The 18018-nt window shown below is 38.1% G+C and overlaps 1 protein-coding gene across 4 annotated transcripts in view; it reads left to right on the top strand.

Moving 5' to 3' along the window:
- Positions 1 to 18018, top strand: part of DIAPH3 (diaphanous related formin 3) — a 548620-nt gene that overhangs the window by 55471 nt on the left and 475131 nt on the right. For 3 of the 4 annotated variants that reach the window (XM_029210108.1, XM_029210109.1, XM_029210110.1), the window contains one exon: positions 135 to 302. The exons of the other annotated variant lie outside the window; for it this stretch is intronic. In XM_029210108.1, coding sequence (XP_029065941.1) covers positions 135 to 302 — 168 coding nt within the window. The remainder of the gene's footprint in view (positions 1 to 134; positions 303 to 18018) is intronic. 4 annotated transcript variants of the gene reach the window in all.

Below are 18018 nucleotides of genomic sequence, written 5' to 3' on the forward strand. Positions count from 1 at the left end.
ATTGAAAGCCTCCTGATGAAATCACAGTGATAATGTAATTGACCCTGTTTGTTTTTTCATTTTGGGAATTAGGTAAATAATGTTGGAGAAGAGAATACTTACGTGTGTGCTATTTATTTTATCTTTCTTCATAGCTGGACAGATTTGCCAGCATAAGAATTCCAGGGAGCAAGAAAGAAAGGACTCCACTTTCCAACCTGAAGACTGCATTTTCAAGCAATGATTGCTCTTCAGAGATGAATGAAAACATTCCAAAGCCACTGTCAGAGAAGGAAGTCTTAGAGCTTTTTGAAAAGATGATGGTAAGAATTTTGATTCCTTATATAACGTTTGATGTAAAAAAAAAGCCTTTGCTTCGGCTTATATTAATGGAACCACACATGTCTGAAACTCAGGTTCCATAGGTGATTTCTGATGTCACTAAGATAGTACTTAAGGCATAGAGAGTTTTAGGATTACAAAATTAAGAATCCGAAGAAAAATGTCATACCAGTTGTTTTACACAGAAATACATAAAAACGTAAACCTCTAAAGTATCAAATGATATACTTTTTGCCTTAAATGGATTATCTAAGTGGTCTGTCTGGGTCGGTTGCATTTGAGAATGATGGTCACAGCTCTCTGCTGTGTGCATTGTTAAGTGTGCTGATTTTTGGACCTTGTTTGGGTCCTTTCTCAGTTCTCACGATAACCAGGTTTGCATAGTCCTGCAACAGTTAAATCTGCACTTGAGCTCACTGAATTTGGGGTGTGCCTTTGTAATTCTTTTATCACCACAAGTTGATATAATTTCAGTCTAGAACAAAAGAACGTAACCATTTTTGCTAGCCTTTGCATCTGTCAATGAGACTTGTATAAGGTAGATTTCTTCAAGACTACCTTTGAGGACTCAAGATAATAAAGTGCCCCCTCATTCACGTATCATATGTGGAACCACTACCTAAATTATCTGTGAGATTCTGGAATGGTACTTTTTTGGTTCACTTGTGACTGCCTTGTTAAGAAAAATTTTTCTTTTGGTTCAGAATTGCTGGTGTCATCTGAGTAAGTAAAGCAAGTAGGCCAGTGATGTTAGACATTTATGGAGGCTTACCGCAGCTAGTAGTTGTTAAAGTACCACTACCTAGGAAGTACAGAACACAGTTGATGGTATTCTGTTCTGAACATGATGACTTTAGAAGTATGTTTCTGTTAGTCTTTCTTACCCTTCTCCTAGCTAAGAGTATCAATTTTAATTGTATGAACAGGGCAGATGGATTTTGGCATTTTTGAAGTGTTTACACATTTTAATAACTGGGCCAGATCACTTGTTAAATCTTTTTTTAAAAAATTTTACATCAATTAATTAATTTTATTTATTTATTTTTGGCTGTGTTGGGTCTTTGTTGCTGCCCGCGGGCTTTCTCTAGCTGCGGTGAGTGGGGGCCACTCTTCGTTGCAGTGTGCGGGCTTCTCATTGCGGTGGCTTCTCTTGTTGAGGAGCACGGGCTCTAGGCGCGCGGGCTTCAGTAGTTGTGGCTTGCGGGCTCTAGAGCGCAGGCTCAGTAGTTGTGGTGCACGGGCTTAGTTGCTCCGTGGCATGTGGGATCTTCCTGGACCAGGGCTTAAACCTGTGTTCCCTGCATTGTCAGGCGGATTCCTAACCACTGCGCTACCAGGGAAGCCCCACTTGTTAAATCTTAAACAGGTCTCCTTGTTGGCAGAAGATCTTTTGCAGTCGAACTCACTTTACTCAGCAGAAGTAAAATGAATGATTGCTTTCTCAGAGCTGCCCAACTTGCTAATGAGTGAGTTTGTCACAACTAAAGGCTTTAAAAAAAATAAAGGTTTTTTTTTTTCTTTTTCTCCCCTTCTGATACCTTGACCATATCACAGTGGTCAATGCAGGGAAAACCTGCTGGAGATTCTAAAGCTGAGAAGGGTCTTTCGCCTTTAAATGTGGACTAGTGATATTTCTCAGGCTTGTCAGGTGGGATACCACACCTTTGACAAATTTAAAGCTGTTTTTATATCTGGGGAGGATGCTAGATTTAGGTTGGGTTTTATTTTTGGCTTGCACCTCTCTGTACCATTTTTATTAATAAAAATTCTTTTGAGGAAGCAACATTGAATAATCTGCCATTTTCATTTTTTGGCATTTGCCAAAATGAGGTTTCATTTAGAAGTTGTATCTAGATTCTTTGTTTTGGCATTGTACAGTTTAAAAAAATCTTGTTTAACGTTATCAAAGGTACTTAGATGATTTTTTTCATGAAGTAAAATCTTTGTTTTGAAGAACACCTCTTTTCCCTCCTCAAGACGGTCCTTTGAAAGACAGTGTGTTGACTTGATTACTTAATGAATGCGAAGTACAGTGTAATCCTTCAACATTTGTACTCATTTCACTTTTATTTAGGAAATTAATTTAGTTGGTCGCTGGGTAACATTTTCAGTGCACTTTTTAAAAGTAGTGATGAATTTTTAGTTATGCTACTTCTTAAGGGCTTTTTTTCCCTGTTTGTCATCCAGTGAAAGCAGAGTTTTTATCTGAAAGCTCATCTTGGTTTCTCTTTAGATCTTAGGTATGTGAAATAGTTGTGTGAGCATTGCTGTGTATACAGCTTTGATTTATGGACGTCAAATTTCAGTGGTTGCTCTTGAACTCACAGTAGATCTGTGTAGCTGGCTTTTTGACTGAGGTGAACATGGTAGGTACAGATTGAAAGTGACTTGTTTGTTCCAGCCATTGCCCCTTTAAACCAGCTCTTTCAGCTTATTCTTTCCTGCCCCTGGATAAAATTCACTGTAGGTCCCAGAGTTTTCTGTTTGCTTTCAGATAATGAAAGCCCTAGTTTAATTTAAATAAGTTAACTTTTATCCAGAGAAAGCCTCTCACTTTCCCTCTTTCAAGGCTGCTCCACTTAAAGCCTCCAGTGCAGGCTGTGGTCGTGGCTGTGGTCGTGGCCGTGCTTGGGGCCGTGGTCAGGCCCGTGCTTGGGGCTGTGGTTGTGGCTGTGCTTGGGGCTATGGTAGTGGCTGTGCTTGGGGCCGTGGTTGTGGCTGTGGTTGTGGCCGTGGTTGTGGCCGTGCTTGGGGCCGTGGTTGTGGCTGTAGTCGGGGCCATGCTTGGGGCCATGCTTGGGGCCGTGGTTGTGGCTGTGCTTGGGGCTGTGGTAGTGGCTGTGCTTGGGGCCGTGGTTGTGGCTGTGGTTGTGGCTGTGGTTGTGGCCGTGCTTGGGGCTGTGCTTGCGGCCGTGCTTGGGGCTGTAGTCGGGGCCGTGCTTGGGGCCATGCTTGGGACCGTGGTCATGGCTGTGCTTGGGGCTCTGGTGGGCTCTGCTCTGTTTCCCCACACTGCAGTTCCCTTCTTTCCTGCTCTCCAGACTGAACCTATCTCCTCCAGGATGACATTGGAGATGAGGGGAGGAGGAATAAAAATACTTTGCTGGCTGAGGGTATTTATAATCTAGCACTGGTGCCGTGGGATGTTGTGTTAGTTTTATTGCTGGCTGTGACAAATTGCCACAGATTTGGTGGCTAAAACCACACCACTGTATTGTCTCATAGTTCTGTAGGCCGAAGTCCAGGTCGACTTAGCTGGTTTCTGTAGGCTGACCAGGCTGAAGTCAGTGTCGGAGGCTCTTATCAGAGGCTTTGGGGAGAATCCTCTTCTGATTTCATTTTGTTGGCAGAGTCCAGTTCCCTGATGTTGTAGGACTGAGGTCTCAGTTTTCTCCCTGATTGTCCTCTGGGGGCTGCCTTAGCTTTGAGAGGCCTCTTTCCTATCCTTCACATGGGCCCTTACATCTCAGATACATCACAACATCTCACACTTAGAATTTCTCTGAATTCCCCTTCTGTGGCATCTCTTGCCTCCATCTGGAGAAAGTCCTCTGCTTTTTAGGGTTTATGTATTAGCTTGGGCTCACCCAGAAAATCCAAAATAATTTCCCTGTTTTAAAGTTTGTAACCTTAATTACATCTGCAGAGTCCCTTTTGCCATGTCATCTGACGTATTTACAGAAGCCAGGGCTTAGGGCATGGATATCTTTGGGGGACCATTTTGCCTGTCAGAGGTTAGGGGATTACAAATGTGGATTCCTTTCTCCTGTGGTATTTTCATGGCTCCCCTGCTCCCAGTCTCACCTATAATTCCCTTGTCACTGGTGACGTCTCCTTTGGCCTTCTGCCCCAGGCTTCCATGAGACCATTCCTCTGGTGGGGTCACCTTCGGGATGCAGTATCTCTTAGATGGCCCGGGCCTGCTTCTCCCTGGGATCCATATCCTGTCCATGGGAAGCTCATGTGTCCTTTACCACAGCTCCTGTCCTTTATCTTGTTCCATTCAGAGCCTGTCCTCCACAAAGAATAGTTTACTCTGGCTCTTTCTACCAATAACTTTTCATTTTTGCTGTTGTTTTGCTGTAGATGTTTACCCCTCTAACTGTAAGTGCCTTTCCAATCATCAGATCCTGTTTGCAACATGTAACACAGCACAGCTGACCTCTTGTTTGTGTTTCTCTTTTTCCTTTGGGTACCGTAACACTTTTTTCCTTTTCCTGATTTTTCTCCTCTCTAGCCAATTCATACGAGTTTACTTTCCATGCCTCCTCTTCTTTTTATTTCCTCTGAGTGTTGCCTCTGTCCCTCTTGTCTTTTCTTTATCAATTGTTCCCTACACACTCCTTCTAGGGGATTGGAACCCTTTCATGCTGTAGAATATTCCCTATATTCTGACCCTTTGCTCTGTCTTCTGCAAAGAGCAGCTATAGTCAAGCTCTCTAAGAAATGTTAAACCTCAACAAACCAGAAACTGAACTTATTTTCTTATTTTTTTCCAGTTTTATTGAGATAAAATTGGCATTTAACATTGTGTAAGCTTAAAGTATACAATGTGATGATTTGATAGAGGTATATTTTTTAAGATGATTGCCACAGTAAGGTCAGTTAACACGTCCATCACCTCACATAATTATCATTTTTTTCCCTGTGGTGAGAACTTTAAGGTTTACTCTCTTAGCAAATTTCAACTATGTAATATTTTTTTAAACTAGAGTCACCATTCTGTACATTACATCCTGAGAATTTATTCATTTTATAACTGTAAATTTGTATCCTTTGAAGTGGAATTGTTGGATCATATGATAGTTCTATTTTTAATTTTTTGAGGAACCTCCGTACTATTTTCCATAGTGGTTATGACAATTTACACTCCACCAGCAATGTGTAAGGGTTCTTTTTTTTCACATCCTCCCCAGCACTTGTTATATATATTTTTGAAAACAGCCATTCTGACTATGTGAGGTGATATAACCATTGTGGTTCTGATTTGCATTTCCCTGATGATTAATGATGTTGAGTCCCTTTTCATGTACCTATTGGCCATGTGTTTAACCTTTTTGGAAAAATGTTTATTTAGTTCTTCCCATTTTTAATCAGATTTTGTTTCTTTGCTTTTGAGTTATATGTGTTCCTTATGTATTTTGGATATTAACTTCTTACCAGATATGTGGTTTGCAAATATTTTCTCCCATTTCATAAGTTGCCTTTTAATTTTGTTGATTTTTTATTTTTGCTGTGCAGAAGCTGTTTAATTTGATGAAATCCTTCACGTTTATTTTTGTTTTTGTTGCTTGTACTTTTGGTGTCATGTTCAAAAAACTCATTGCCAAAACCAACATGAAGGAGCTTTTCCTCTATGTTTTCTTCTAGGAGTTTTAGCGTTTCAGGTCTTAAATTTAAGTCTTTAATCCATTTTGAGTTAATTTTTGTGAGTGGTATAAGGTGGAGTCCAGTTTCTTTCTATTCTTGCTTTCTTTTTTTTTGCATGTGATTATCCAGTTTTTCCTCCTTTATTGAGGAGACTATCTTTCCTCATTGAGTACTGTTGGCTCCCATTTCAAATATTAGTTGACCATATATGCATGGGTTTATTTCTGGACTCTTGATTCTGTTCTGTTGTTCTTTGTGTTTGTTTTCATACCAGTACCATAATGTTTTGATTACTATAGCTTTGTAATATAGTTTGAAATTGAGAAGTGTGATGTCTCCAGCTTTGTTCTTTTTCAAGATTGCTTTGGTTATTCATGGTTTTTGGTGATTCCATACAAATTGTAGGACTGTTTCTATAAAAATGCCATTGGAATCTTGATAGGGATTGCATTGAATATATAGATGGCTTTGAGTAGGATGAACATTTTAACAATACTAATTCTTCCAACCCAAGAACACAGAACATTTTTCCTTTTATTTGTGTCTTCTGCAGCTTTTTTCATCAGTGACTTACAGTGTTCCGTGTACAGATCTTTCACTCCTCAGAGCTGCTTGTGTATAAGTCCCTTGTGTAATTTATCCTTTATTTATTATTTTGAGATGTCTCTCTGCTAGATTAAATCCATGCAGCATCATCCAACTGGTTTATCATCGCAAATAACTGCCTGTTGAATTAGGTGCATCTTTCTAACTTTTAAAATTTCTAAGACTACATTTCTTTTCACCTTCAATACTGTGTTTAGGTGGAAATTAGCTTTAATTGCCAGTTTGCTAAATAACACAAAAATGTTAAAATAATGAATAGGAAGAGAGATTTCATGCATTCATATCTTTTTTTGTTTTCTCACTTTCACTATCTGTTGAGAGAACGAAAGCTGCAAGAAAGGTCATCTATCAAGATGTGATCATCAACAGGCATTAAATGAATGCCAATGATGACAGAATTACTCTAACAAAAATTATTTAAATTCTGGACTTCCTGTCATCATTTGTAAGCATGGAAGAAGTGGTCTAATAAAGTTGCACGAATACTTAAGTATGAATAGTAATGATCTAATCTTTTCTTGGGAAGATGTTTACTAGGCTCTATTGTAATGTAGGAGGGAGCACATTTATAATATGCCATCAGCATTATCTCTTAAGCATGTGTTTGAAGTGTTTATTGGCATTAGGAGCTTAGATGACCTACTATTTAATACATATTTTAGCTTTTAGTGTGGGGAAACATAGTATAGATAATCCTAAAGGCATTCAAAAGTTAATTTTGAAACAATTTTCAGTATGTACTTTCAAGTTGAATCTATTTTTGTTCAGTGGTATTTTTAAATAGGGTATGTGAGGTATACAAAAAAGGATAGAACATATATAATTAATTGAAATACTTTGTGTACTCCTTTCAATCACATTCTTCTTTAATTCCCGAAGGTGAACAATACCCTGAATCTGTTGGTTTTATTCCTATATGTTAAAAAAAAAAAAGTTTTCTGTGTCTTAATGATAAATGTACAGAAAAAAAACTTTTTTTCTGAACTACTTACTGGTAAGTTGCTGACTCAATGCCTCATAACCCCTTAATATTTTAGTATTAGTCTACAAAAAAGGACATCCTCCTACTTAACCACAATATAACCACCACCATCAGGAGGCTAACACTGATCAATTTCTGTCAACTAATCCTCACGCTCTTAAGTTTTACCAGTAGTACCAGCAGTGCTCTTTATAGCAAAAGAATCCTGTTCAGAACTGTGTGTTGTATTCAGTTGTCATGTTTTAAAATCTCCTCAGTCTAGAAGAGGTCCTTAATCTTGTATCTTATGAATTTGACACTCGAAGATTCCACCTGATTAATTTGTAGAATGTCACTGAGTTTGCAGTGGTATAATAAGGCTTTTTAAGTTTTGAAAGTCTGTTGGATATAAACAGGTTACCTAATACTTTAAACAATTTTTTTTTCTTTGATCATAAGTGAGGTTGAACATTTCTTGACACACTTATTGGCCCTTTGGTTTACTCTTCTGTGAATTTCTTGTTCATATCTTTTGCCAGTTTTTTCCATTGAGGGTTTTTTCTTTTTCCTATTGATTTGTAGAATTCATCACATATCCTTAATGCTCGTGTCAGTTTATATGAGTTGTAAATATCTTGTCCCAGTCTGAGTCTTGTCTTTTTACTTCCTTTTGGGGGTGGTAGGATGGATGAAAGTATAGAAATGTAAGAATCAATGTGGCCAGATTTATAAATCCTTTTATGGTTTCTGCTTTTTGTATTGTTAACCAAAATTTCAGAAACAGAGACCTGATTGAATAAACAGGTGTTTATTTAGGGTTTGTTAGGATTGCAGCCCAGGAGATAAAGATTCAAGGACCATTTGAATTGTGTTCCTTTGGACCACAAAATTGGGGAGGGTTATAAAGGCAAAAATCCTGCAAGGTTATTTACATAAGTTGTCTGTCAAGAATTAGGACTGGAGTTAGAAAGAAGTAAGGGTGCTTGTTAATCAGGGATTGGCTGGGGTCTGAACTGATTACATAACTGTGAAGGGGGACAGACTTTGAAACTGCTACGGAGTCCAAGCGGCTAACTTGCTCCTTGCATGACAGGCCAATAAATGGAGAGACTGAGGTGCTGGGGCAAAGAATAGTGACTTTATTCAGAAAGCCAGCAGACCTAGAAGATGGTGGACTAGGGTCCCAAAGAACCATCTTACCCAAGTTAGAATTCAGGCTTCTATACTAAAAAAGGTGGAGGTGTGGCTGGTTTTGCAAACTTCTTGGTGCAGGAATCCCTTGTTCTTGCAGCTGTCCCCTTAGGTCTGATCACAATGTTCCTGTAAATCTTCAACAAGACAAATGTTATTTCTGTTCCGGAACTTTTTAATCTCTGTAGGAATGAAAGTTTTATACCTTAAAGGTCAAGCCTGGGAGGCAGACCCTTAAGAATGGGCTATCATGTATATTTCAGGCTATAGGCAACTTCTTTTACAAAGGTGCACAGTCAGCATGACTAAGCAAGGCAACAGAGCACAAAGGTTAGAGCTAAAGGAATAGATACAATATGGAGTCAGGTTTGTTATTCTCTGTTAGAAAACTACAAGGGTGCACCTAGCAGATACTAGGAGATATTGTTTTGAAATGGCTGGTCCTGTTCTTGAGTTTGATACAGCTCAGAGAAAATTCAAGTTCTTAGAGATGCAGGAATGTGTCTGAAACCACATCAACAATGGTCTGGCCCCATTTTGGATGCCTGAGCCATAGTTGCTCCATTTTGATTTTTAAACGGTCTTAAATATGTCATAAGTATATTATTTAAGAAATCCTTCTCTATCCTGACATTATAGATCTGTTCTTCTACATTCCTAAAATTGTTAGAATTGTGATATCTTAATGTCTGATGTGAGAGATTGGATACAATACTTTTCCTACATGGATAACTAGTTTTTCTAGCAGAATTTATTGAATAGCCATTCTTGTCCATCATTTGTAATATCACCACTGTTATACATCAAGGTATTGCTCATATGTAGGTTTGTTTCTGAGGTTTGATTTTGTCCATTGGTCTGTTTGTCTAGCTCTGCATTTATATCCATTGTCTTAATTAATATAACTGTATAATAAGCCTTCATATCTAGGACCCCCTTCCCTTCTTCAAAATTGTCCTGGCTCTTCTTGGCCCCTTTGTGATTTTATATTAATTTTACAATCAATTAGTTAAGTTTTATTATAAACCCTGTTGGGATCTTGACTGGAATAGCAATAAATTTATTGATTTAGACAGGATAAATGCCTTTGTGATATTAAATTTTTCTGTGAACATTGGATATCTTATATCTATTTATTTATTTCGATTTTCTCTGTTCCTGAACTGTAAAGTTTATAATTTTCTCCCTAGAGGTCGTGTACATCTTTTATGAGCTTTATTCCTTGGTTTATTTCTAAAATGTAACTAGTATTTAAAAAAAATTAACATTTTTACTAAGATTATTAATTTTTGTGTTGCTTTTGGTATTCAGTAATCTTATTGAATTCTCAGTTTTTATTCTTTGTAGAGTTCCTCATAGTTTTCTATGTATGTAATCAGAATATCTGTGACTAATTTTTATATCTTTTCCTATTCTTATTCCTTTCTTTTTCCTTTCTACTCCTTCTGGAGTAGAAAACCCCAGAGTTAATTATTTTTTTTTCCTGTTCCTGAAGTATTTGGGAAACGCCTTTTTTTCATTTTACATTTCAGTTATTTGAATTAAGTTGGCTAGCCCTTCACTAGACTCGCCTTCCAATGAGGTTGACGTGTAGTTCTGCTAATTTTTATCCTTTAAACTGAGTATATCCTCCATTACTGATTAAATGAGTGACTATGTATGATACATTTCTGTTTTCTTTTATTTATTATGTCATTAGATCAGTTTTCTAATCTTTTCATAAGAACTCTATTTTACTGGACTATGAACATTTAACTTTATTCATCTTTGTTCCCTTCGTGTCTTCACAGTGCATACTTCATGTATTGTTGAATGAGTTAGTCTGTTTCTTCTGCTTTGGTGAATACCATGTCTAAGCAAGAAAAGACATAAATTAGTACACATAGAGTTAAATACTGAGATGTCTTTGTGTTCTTTGCTTTGTAGTCAACTCAGATATCTTTGAAAATAAGGTCCAGAGGAAGAAAGAAGAGCTCAAGTGAACTGATAAAATTGAATTTGATTCTTTTTGGTACAGTTGGTGGGAGGAGGGTTCTTACTGCTATCTTTATTCCACATTGCCACTCTTTGGGTACACGCTAAAGATAATTTTTCTTTTTTCTTTTTAAATCTTTTTTTCCGCTTTCATTGTTGGTGTTAAAGATTTATGCATAGCTATTTCTTCAGTCAGACAAATGAACACCTATTGTGTTGGATGTGAAAGTGATGTCTTAAGGGTCACCAGGAGTCTGAATGAAACACCAAGGAAAACTCGTTTGTGTTAGTTCTTTAAGGGCTAATTGACTGCTATAGATTCCTACTAGCAGTTCGCTTATTTCAAGTATTAGCATTTTTTACAAATCTACTTTTCTGTATCATGGGTGTTTTCTATTTCTTATAAACTATAAAAGTATATTTTGGGTTGACCAGATAAAACGAGAGAGGTTCTATGGTAATGCTTTGTTCTGATCTATTAGTTGTCACCCATCTCCCTCTCCTTCAGGTAGAAATTGAAAAATTCAGGGAAAGATTGTTTAAAAGCAATCCAAATAATAATCCAAATGGAGGAGGAGGAAGAGAGGGTAGAAGTGTAAGGCTATTGTCAACTTGATTCATGGGTTGTGTTTGTCAGGGGGATAATGTCAGTGCCTCGTTGTTTCTTCTAGATCCAGATAAATGAGAAAATAAATGATTTAGGAGCCTTAGATTTTGCCTGGTGGGAGTTCGTGGAACCAGTCAAATGATTAGAAAGGAGAGTTTTAAAAGGATAAAGGTTATGTTAATGTTTAAGCTTGCTCTTTCACTAATTTGGAAGTGTGCAGGTACAGCCTTTCCAAACGATGAAGGCTTTTTTTTATTCTTATTTTCTTCTCTAGAAAAGTCAGCCTTTGTGCTTTGTGAAATAACCATTTTATCCTTTATGTAATTTATGAAGGAATGGCCATTTGTTTAGAAAAGTTGAAAAGCAAATAAGTGAATGAAACCCTTTTTATAAGTAGCAGTGTTCTTTTCTGCTGAATTACGTAACAGTTGCCTGTGATTGTAGGTGCTTATGCATAAGCTTGAACAGTTTCAGCCAGATTATATTCCAAAGTAGAGTTGTGCAGCATGCTGCATATTCATCTCATTTCTTGCCTATTCTGCTAAAATTTATAGCATGTGAGAAAAAAAGTTATATTTAAGTTTCTTCTCTGTTTGTTTATTCCCTGATACCGGCATTAGGTTAAATTGTAATTTGGTTTCAAATTGAAATAGTTTGCACTCTTTCTATAAGCTCCAGTTAGAATATTCGGTCGAATAACAACGTTTATGAGTTTGTTGTCAGTCTCTGGGTAAATGCTATTTTATGGCTGCTGTCCTGTTAATGAGCTAGCTATCTGATTTCCTGTTAATTTTAATTGGGATTGAGTAAGGACATTGTGGATAGAACAGTGAATCCAACCCCACTGTTGGTGAAACCAAAAATTCTGACCTCTTTATAATCAAAGTTATGTAAAGGAAATGAAACGATTATATAAAGGTTAATATAAGAACGTAGTAAAAAATGATGGACAAAGAAAGATAAGCTGTTTTATAGCTTTAGCATATTTATGGGCATCTTCAATATAAAGTAGTAATAGGGCTTCCCTGGTGGCTCAGTGGTTAAGAATCCACCTGCCAATGTAGGGGACACGGGTTTGAGCCCTGGTCTGGGAAGATCCCACATGCCACGGAGCAACTAAGCCCGTGAGTCACAACTACTGAGCCTGTGCTCTAGAGCCCGCGAACCTCAACTACTGAGCCCGTGTGCCACAACTGCTGAAGCCTGCGCGCGTAGAGCCCATGCTCTGCAACAAGAGAAGCCACCGCCATGAGAAGCCCGCGCACCGCAAGGAAGAGTAGCCCCCGCTCCCTGCAACTAGAGAAAGCCCACGCGAAGCAATGAAGACCCAATGCAGCCAAACGTAAATAAAACAAACAAAATAAATAAATAAATTTATTTTAAAAAAAGTAGTGATAAAGTTAATTCCAAGTTCCAGGGTTTTGGTTGTATTTATCTTTTACAGGTTTTCTAATTTTACTTAAGCCTAATCTAAGAATACAATATATTAAATTGCAGAACTACATGAGATTCAGTTAATGTGCACTATTTGGGAGTATATAATTAACTGGAATGAGATCATGAAATCTTTGATGTTTTTATTTGGCACTAAAACCACTCATGGTAGTAAGAACATTCCTCAGTAGGGATACACATCAGCAAGACCTTTTGACATTGTGTGATATGGAAGATGAATTCCAGTGTGGTGAAGGACAGAATTATACTTTTAGAAGAAGTATGGGTAAAATTGCTCTTGTAGGATGTTGAGCTCTGAGGTCCCAGGAGAAGTAATTAGGGGATCATTGTGGACCTCTTAAAACTTATAACCAATTTGTGGCTGTAGTGAAAAAAAACATTAGCAAAACTGCTACCAAGAACAATTATTTTGGCTTTAACCCATGAAACAAAGCACTGAACACTACTGAAATGAGATGATAGCTGTTGACAATAAGAATGTTTGGTTTTGATATTGCTGTGCTTCCAATTTTTACCTTTTAATATTATGCTTATTGATCCTTATGAATGTTTTGATCCATTATTGTACTGTTTTTCCAGGATCCGTTTTATAACTCTAGTCGTGCTTCTGCCTGTCTGTAGTGTTTTCCCTCTTTGGGTAAATTTCCTCACACCTGACCATCTTCAATTTGCTGCTTGTATATTCACTTAATTCTCCAAATAAGTCAATCATTTTAAATTCAGTCTGACTCTCCATGGCATTAACTATCCCACTCAACTTGATGTATGTAAATTTAATGAACATGCTGTCTTGTAAAATCCACATCCATGAATGAAAATAGTGAGTCTTATGTTTGTAATTCAGTTAAAAAAATGTCCACTCTCTGTTTGCCATTCTCTGCTTGATTACACCTTGGTGCTCACTAGTTGCATGTATGTGCATGAGTATTAAGATTACATCTTTTTTTCTCTCTCAGTTTTGCCAGAGAAGAAGTAGAAGGTATTTATTTTGTGTTGGTATTTTATCAGCCTAGGATGGAGTCAAGGTGTCTAAAGATAGTAGAAAACTTGGATTTTCCTGGTTTGTGGGAACTTCTGATCCCATCTGACACATAGGAAAAATCCTCTGGAGCATCTTAAAAGCTGCTGGCTTGACTACATGTCATTGACCTGGTTTCCAGGTCAGGGCCACAGCTACCCATCTGGTGTCCTTGTGCAAGTTAGAAAAATGTGTACACCTTCTTTCCTCTGAGAGGACACAACACCACACAAAGTCGCACAGCCTGGTGAGTGAAGTCTTGGTAGGATCTCAGTGCTCTTCACCTCTCAAGCAGGTGCTGCTTTGCACAGCTCAACCACACACTGACGGTTCCAGGTCACAGAGGTTGCGTGTGGTTCTGCTAGTGCTCCCTGAAGACATGATGGATTTTAGCTTGGCCAGTTTTACCTGTGCCAGTGCCACTGCCTGGAGACCCTGCCTCTGGAGCTGGACTTTGTTTCCATTACTCTTCAAGGCTGGGGCTGTGAGTGTTATCTCTGGCTCCAGCTCCATTTCCCAGAAAATTACCTGCATTTCATGTTTGTCCCAAAATAGGATTAGCAAATTCTATTTGGGAAGTTTTGTTATATTTCATTTGACAAATATCTAAAAAGTATATGCAATGTAAAAGAGACAGCAAGTGTAGAAAAAAGTTCTTTTAAAAATTATCTGTGAAGGAGGAAAAAGAAAGGCATATACAAAGGAGAGCTAGGATTGAGGGGAGGCTTTTTTCTTTTAATTTTTAATCCATTAAGGATTAACATGTTTATATACTGAGACCCAACCAACTGAGAAGAATTTAGTGAAACAGGATTAAAATAGGGTAACTGATGTGCAGTGCCCTTTTAGGAGGTGAAAGGAAAGAGGATCCAGAGCATAAATGAATGGGATTATCTTTGGATAGAGGCAAGAGTTGGCACAGAAAAATTAGTGTGCAAATAAATTGGTAATAGAGGAAACAGGAAATTGAATTATAGTCTCCTTTTCATGGAGGAAATTAAAATTTGCTTACTGAAAATGGTAGGTAGAAGCAATGGTTTCATAGCTCCTGGAAATGGCAAGTTTGAAATGAGTACTCTAGGGAATGTGAGGAGAGACCACTAGGATTTTCCATCAATGTTGTAGGAAGTGATGGACCATAAGAGACTAATTGGGAGAAAATGGAGGGGGTCACGACACTGGAGGTTTTATTGAGGTCAAAAAATAGGTGGCTTGGGAGTGGGAGAAGTGAAAAGATAGAAGATTGAGGTCAGAAAAAAGGATCTTGGGGATTATGATGATACTAGAGGTGGAACAGTTTTTAGCTAATGAAAAGGCTCAGGTGTGGTCATGAAGACCGAGGCTGAGGAAAGTGGAAATGAAGATTGCTGGTTGTGGGTGTGAAGGCATGGACTGGCAGAGGAGTCAACACAAGGTGTTGGCTGCCGAGCATGTCAGATGGCATTAGGCCCAGAGGAAGTAGGATTTTATTTATTTTATTTTATTTTTATTTTAATTTTTTGCGGTACATGGGCCTCTCACTGTTGTGGCCTCTCCCGTTGCAGAGCACAGGCTCCGGACGCGCAGGCTCAGCGGCCATGGCTCACGGGCCAGCCGCTCCGCAGCATGTGGGATCCCCCTGGACCGGGGCACGAACCCGTGTCCCCTGCATCGGCAGGTGGACTCTCAACCACTGCGCCACCAGTGAAGCCCGGAAGTGGGATTTTAGATAATGGAGATAAATAATATGGAAATAAGAATGGAGAGACAAAATCTAAGCTACAGGACTGTGGCCAACTTACAGGATTTCCCTAAGTTTTAGTTCTCTCATCAATAAAGAGAGGATAGTACATACCTCAAAGGGTTATTACTGAGTATTAAATAAATTGTGCTTATAAGTGTTTTAGCACAATGCCTGGCTCAGACTTAACCATTATTTAAGATTATAGAAATACCAGGTCCTTGTGAAAAGGTGTAGCAAGTGTTGCTTCGAGAATGAGTGAGAAGGATGGTTCAGAGAGTAGATTTGGAATGAAAATGGGAAGACATGTGAGCAACTTGAACTTTGTGTTTTGGAAAACTCCGAAGGATGCCTGACCTTTAAAAGATTTTGAATGGACTTCTGTTACCTGTGTCTTAGCTCTTCCTCTCGGTAGCCTCAGATTTGTCTTGATAGTGGTTTCTTTACTTCCCTCCCCTCCATCAAGTTTGTGTGTATTTATTGTGGCCAATACACTACAAACATTTATTTAGTGGACGTTTAAAAAAATACTGTATTTTTAAAGAATGTAGGATGTTCTATTTTTCTTGTTCTTTTCAAATTATTTTTTTAAAGCAGAAGTTTTATGAATATTTTAATTTAGTTTTTAAAAAACTTTATTTTGAAATAATCTTAGACTTACAGAAGAGTTGCAAAAATAGTACAAAGAATTCTTTTATACCCTTCACCCAACGTCCTCTAATGCCAGCATCTTATATAACTTTAGTGCAATTATTAATACTAAGAAATTAATGTTGGTACAGTAGTTACCAAACCACAGACTTTATTCAGATTTTAGCAGTTTTCTCACTGATGTGCTTTTCCTGTTCTAGGTTACAGCCCAGCATCACATCTTATGTTTGGTTTGCCATGTTTCTTTCATCTCCTGATCAGTGGTACTTCCTCATCTCTCATGACCTTGACACTTTCCAAGAATCCTGCTTATTTTAGCATGCCCCTTAATTTTTTTTCTTCAGTATTTCCTCCCTGTATTTCTGAAATCTGCCCCTAGTGCCAGTCAGACTCACATAGTGAAGTAGCACAGTGATTCAATTTAAGTATAGTTTTTAATTAGAAAGTAATTAACTAGAGGAAAATTACTTTTTGATGCTGCAACTCCCAATTTCCCCAGGCAAAAAACTGTGTTTAAGCATGTATATGAAGGTAGTGCTATAAGTGAGTTAATTCATTATGTATGTTGCTAAGGTATTAATAGAACTTTCACAACAAAACCAATAATTACTCTTCAGATTGACAGACACTAAAGTTTTGATTGATTACTACTCAAAAAATATTTTTAAATGAGCTATATTCAGTTAAATAGCCAACTGATAAGGTTTTTCCATTTAAAGAAATAGATATTTATCTCATACCCACTGAAATATTAGCCTCATTCAAATCATTCCTCAGGCCTTGTACAGTTATGTGTTCTATGTATTTCCTGTTTAGTATTTTATTTATTACAGATATTTATTGAGTTACATATATATCAATATATAGATATATATATTGAAGTAAGCTGTTTTTCAGGGCTGTTATAAAATCTGTAGCTACAGTATCATTCTGTATCCATACAGTGTACTACATGTCCTGACCTATGTTTGAATGGAAGAACTGGTTAACACACAGAGGTTTATATTGCTTGTGTAGGGCATAAATGTGGGTTTCTGTATTATTCAGTTCTGCTTAGAAAGAAGCCTTATTATAATATAAAGTAAGTTATTTTCAAATGCTGTAGTGGACACTGTTGGTGCCCCTCCAAGACCCCCTTCACCAGGCTGGTTACGGGCGTACCCAGGTGTGAGTGTTGGCTCCTGGTGGTTCACATCTGCCCTCTTAATCCAGAGATTTGGCCTCAGGGAACTGGGGTCCTGCAGCTAATGGCTGACTGACTTGGGTGGTGTCAAGGCTGGCCTCTCCCTCCAGGTACCATCTACTGCTGTGCACTTCAGGCTGAAGCGAGAATCCAGCTGAGGCCACATTTTCGAATGTCCCTGTCTCAGTCCCCTTTTCCTGAGAGCATCCCCCTCATTAATCACCTGCACCTGCATCCCTGTCCCAGGTCTGCCTCTAGGGAACGTGCCCTAAGACAACGGAAATGCGATATGATCATACTAACCAGCTGTGAACTCACTAATGTGAAAACTGATGACTCGCTCACAAGAGACCCTTTACAGTTATCTGGAAACTGCACTAGACTGGGTGTCTGGGCTCCAGTTCTCAAGCTTCTAACAACCAGATAGCTCTGAAAAGTCATTTCATTTCTATGAGCCTGTATTTTCTGTTGTGTAATACATACATGGAGTTTAGACTATGTGATATTCAAAATCTCATGCTGAAGGTTTTGCCTTAAGGCAGGGGCTTATTAAATAGAGATGCTTGGCTCCCGCATTGCCTCCCACCTCCAGGTTCTTGGATAGCTTTGGAAGATGTTCAGCTTAACTTGAATTGGAACTATAACATAAAATATGGATGTGCATTTTCTGGGAAGAAGCTTCCAATACATTTCACTAGGACTCTGTGACCCTCAGAGGTTCAGTGCCAGTGTCTTGTAGAGTTTTCTTCTTTTTTAGCCCTGTTCTCCACTGATAAAGATTCAAAATCCATTCTAAAAATCCTGTACCCTATTCCATAGATACATACATTTTTTTTTCTTTCCATCACTCCCTTATTTCTCTTTTTCCTTTTGTAAAGGGCAGAACTTTTCTTACTCTTTCGAGTGCCATTTCTTCCTGGATGTAAAGAGAAGGACCATCTGTTAGATGAAGTTACATACC

The sequence above is a fragment of the Monodon monoceros genome, unplaced genomic scaffold (genome assembly GCF_005190385.1).
Source record: "Monodon monoceros isolate NGI ecotype Baffin Bay Population unplaced genomic scaffold, NGI_Narwhal_1 Super_Scaffold_8, whole genome shotgun sequence".
Taxonomy (NCBI): domain Eukaryota; kingdom Metazoa; phylum Chordata; class Mammalia; order Artiodactyla; family Monodontidae; genus Monodon; species Monodon monoceros.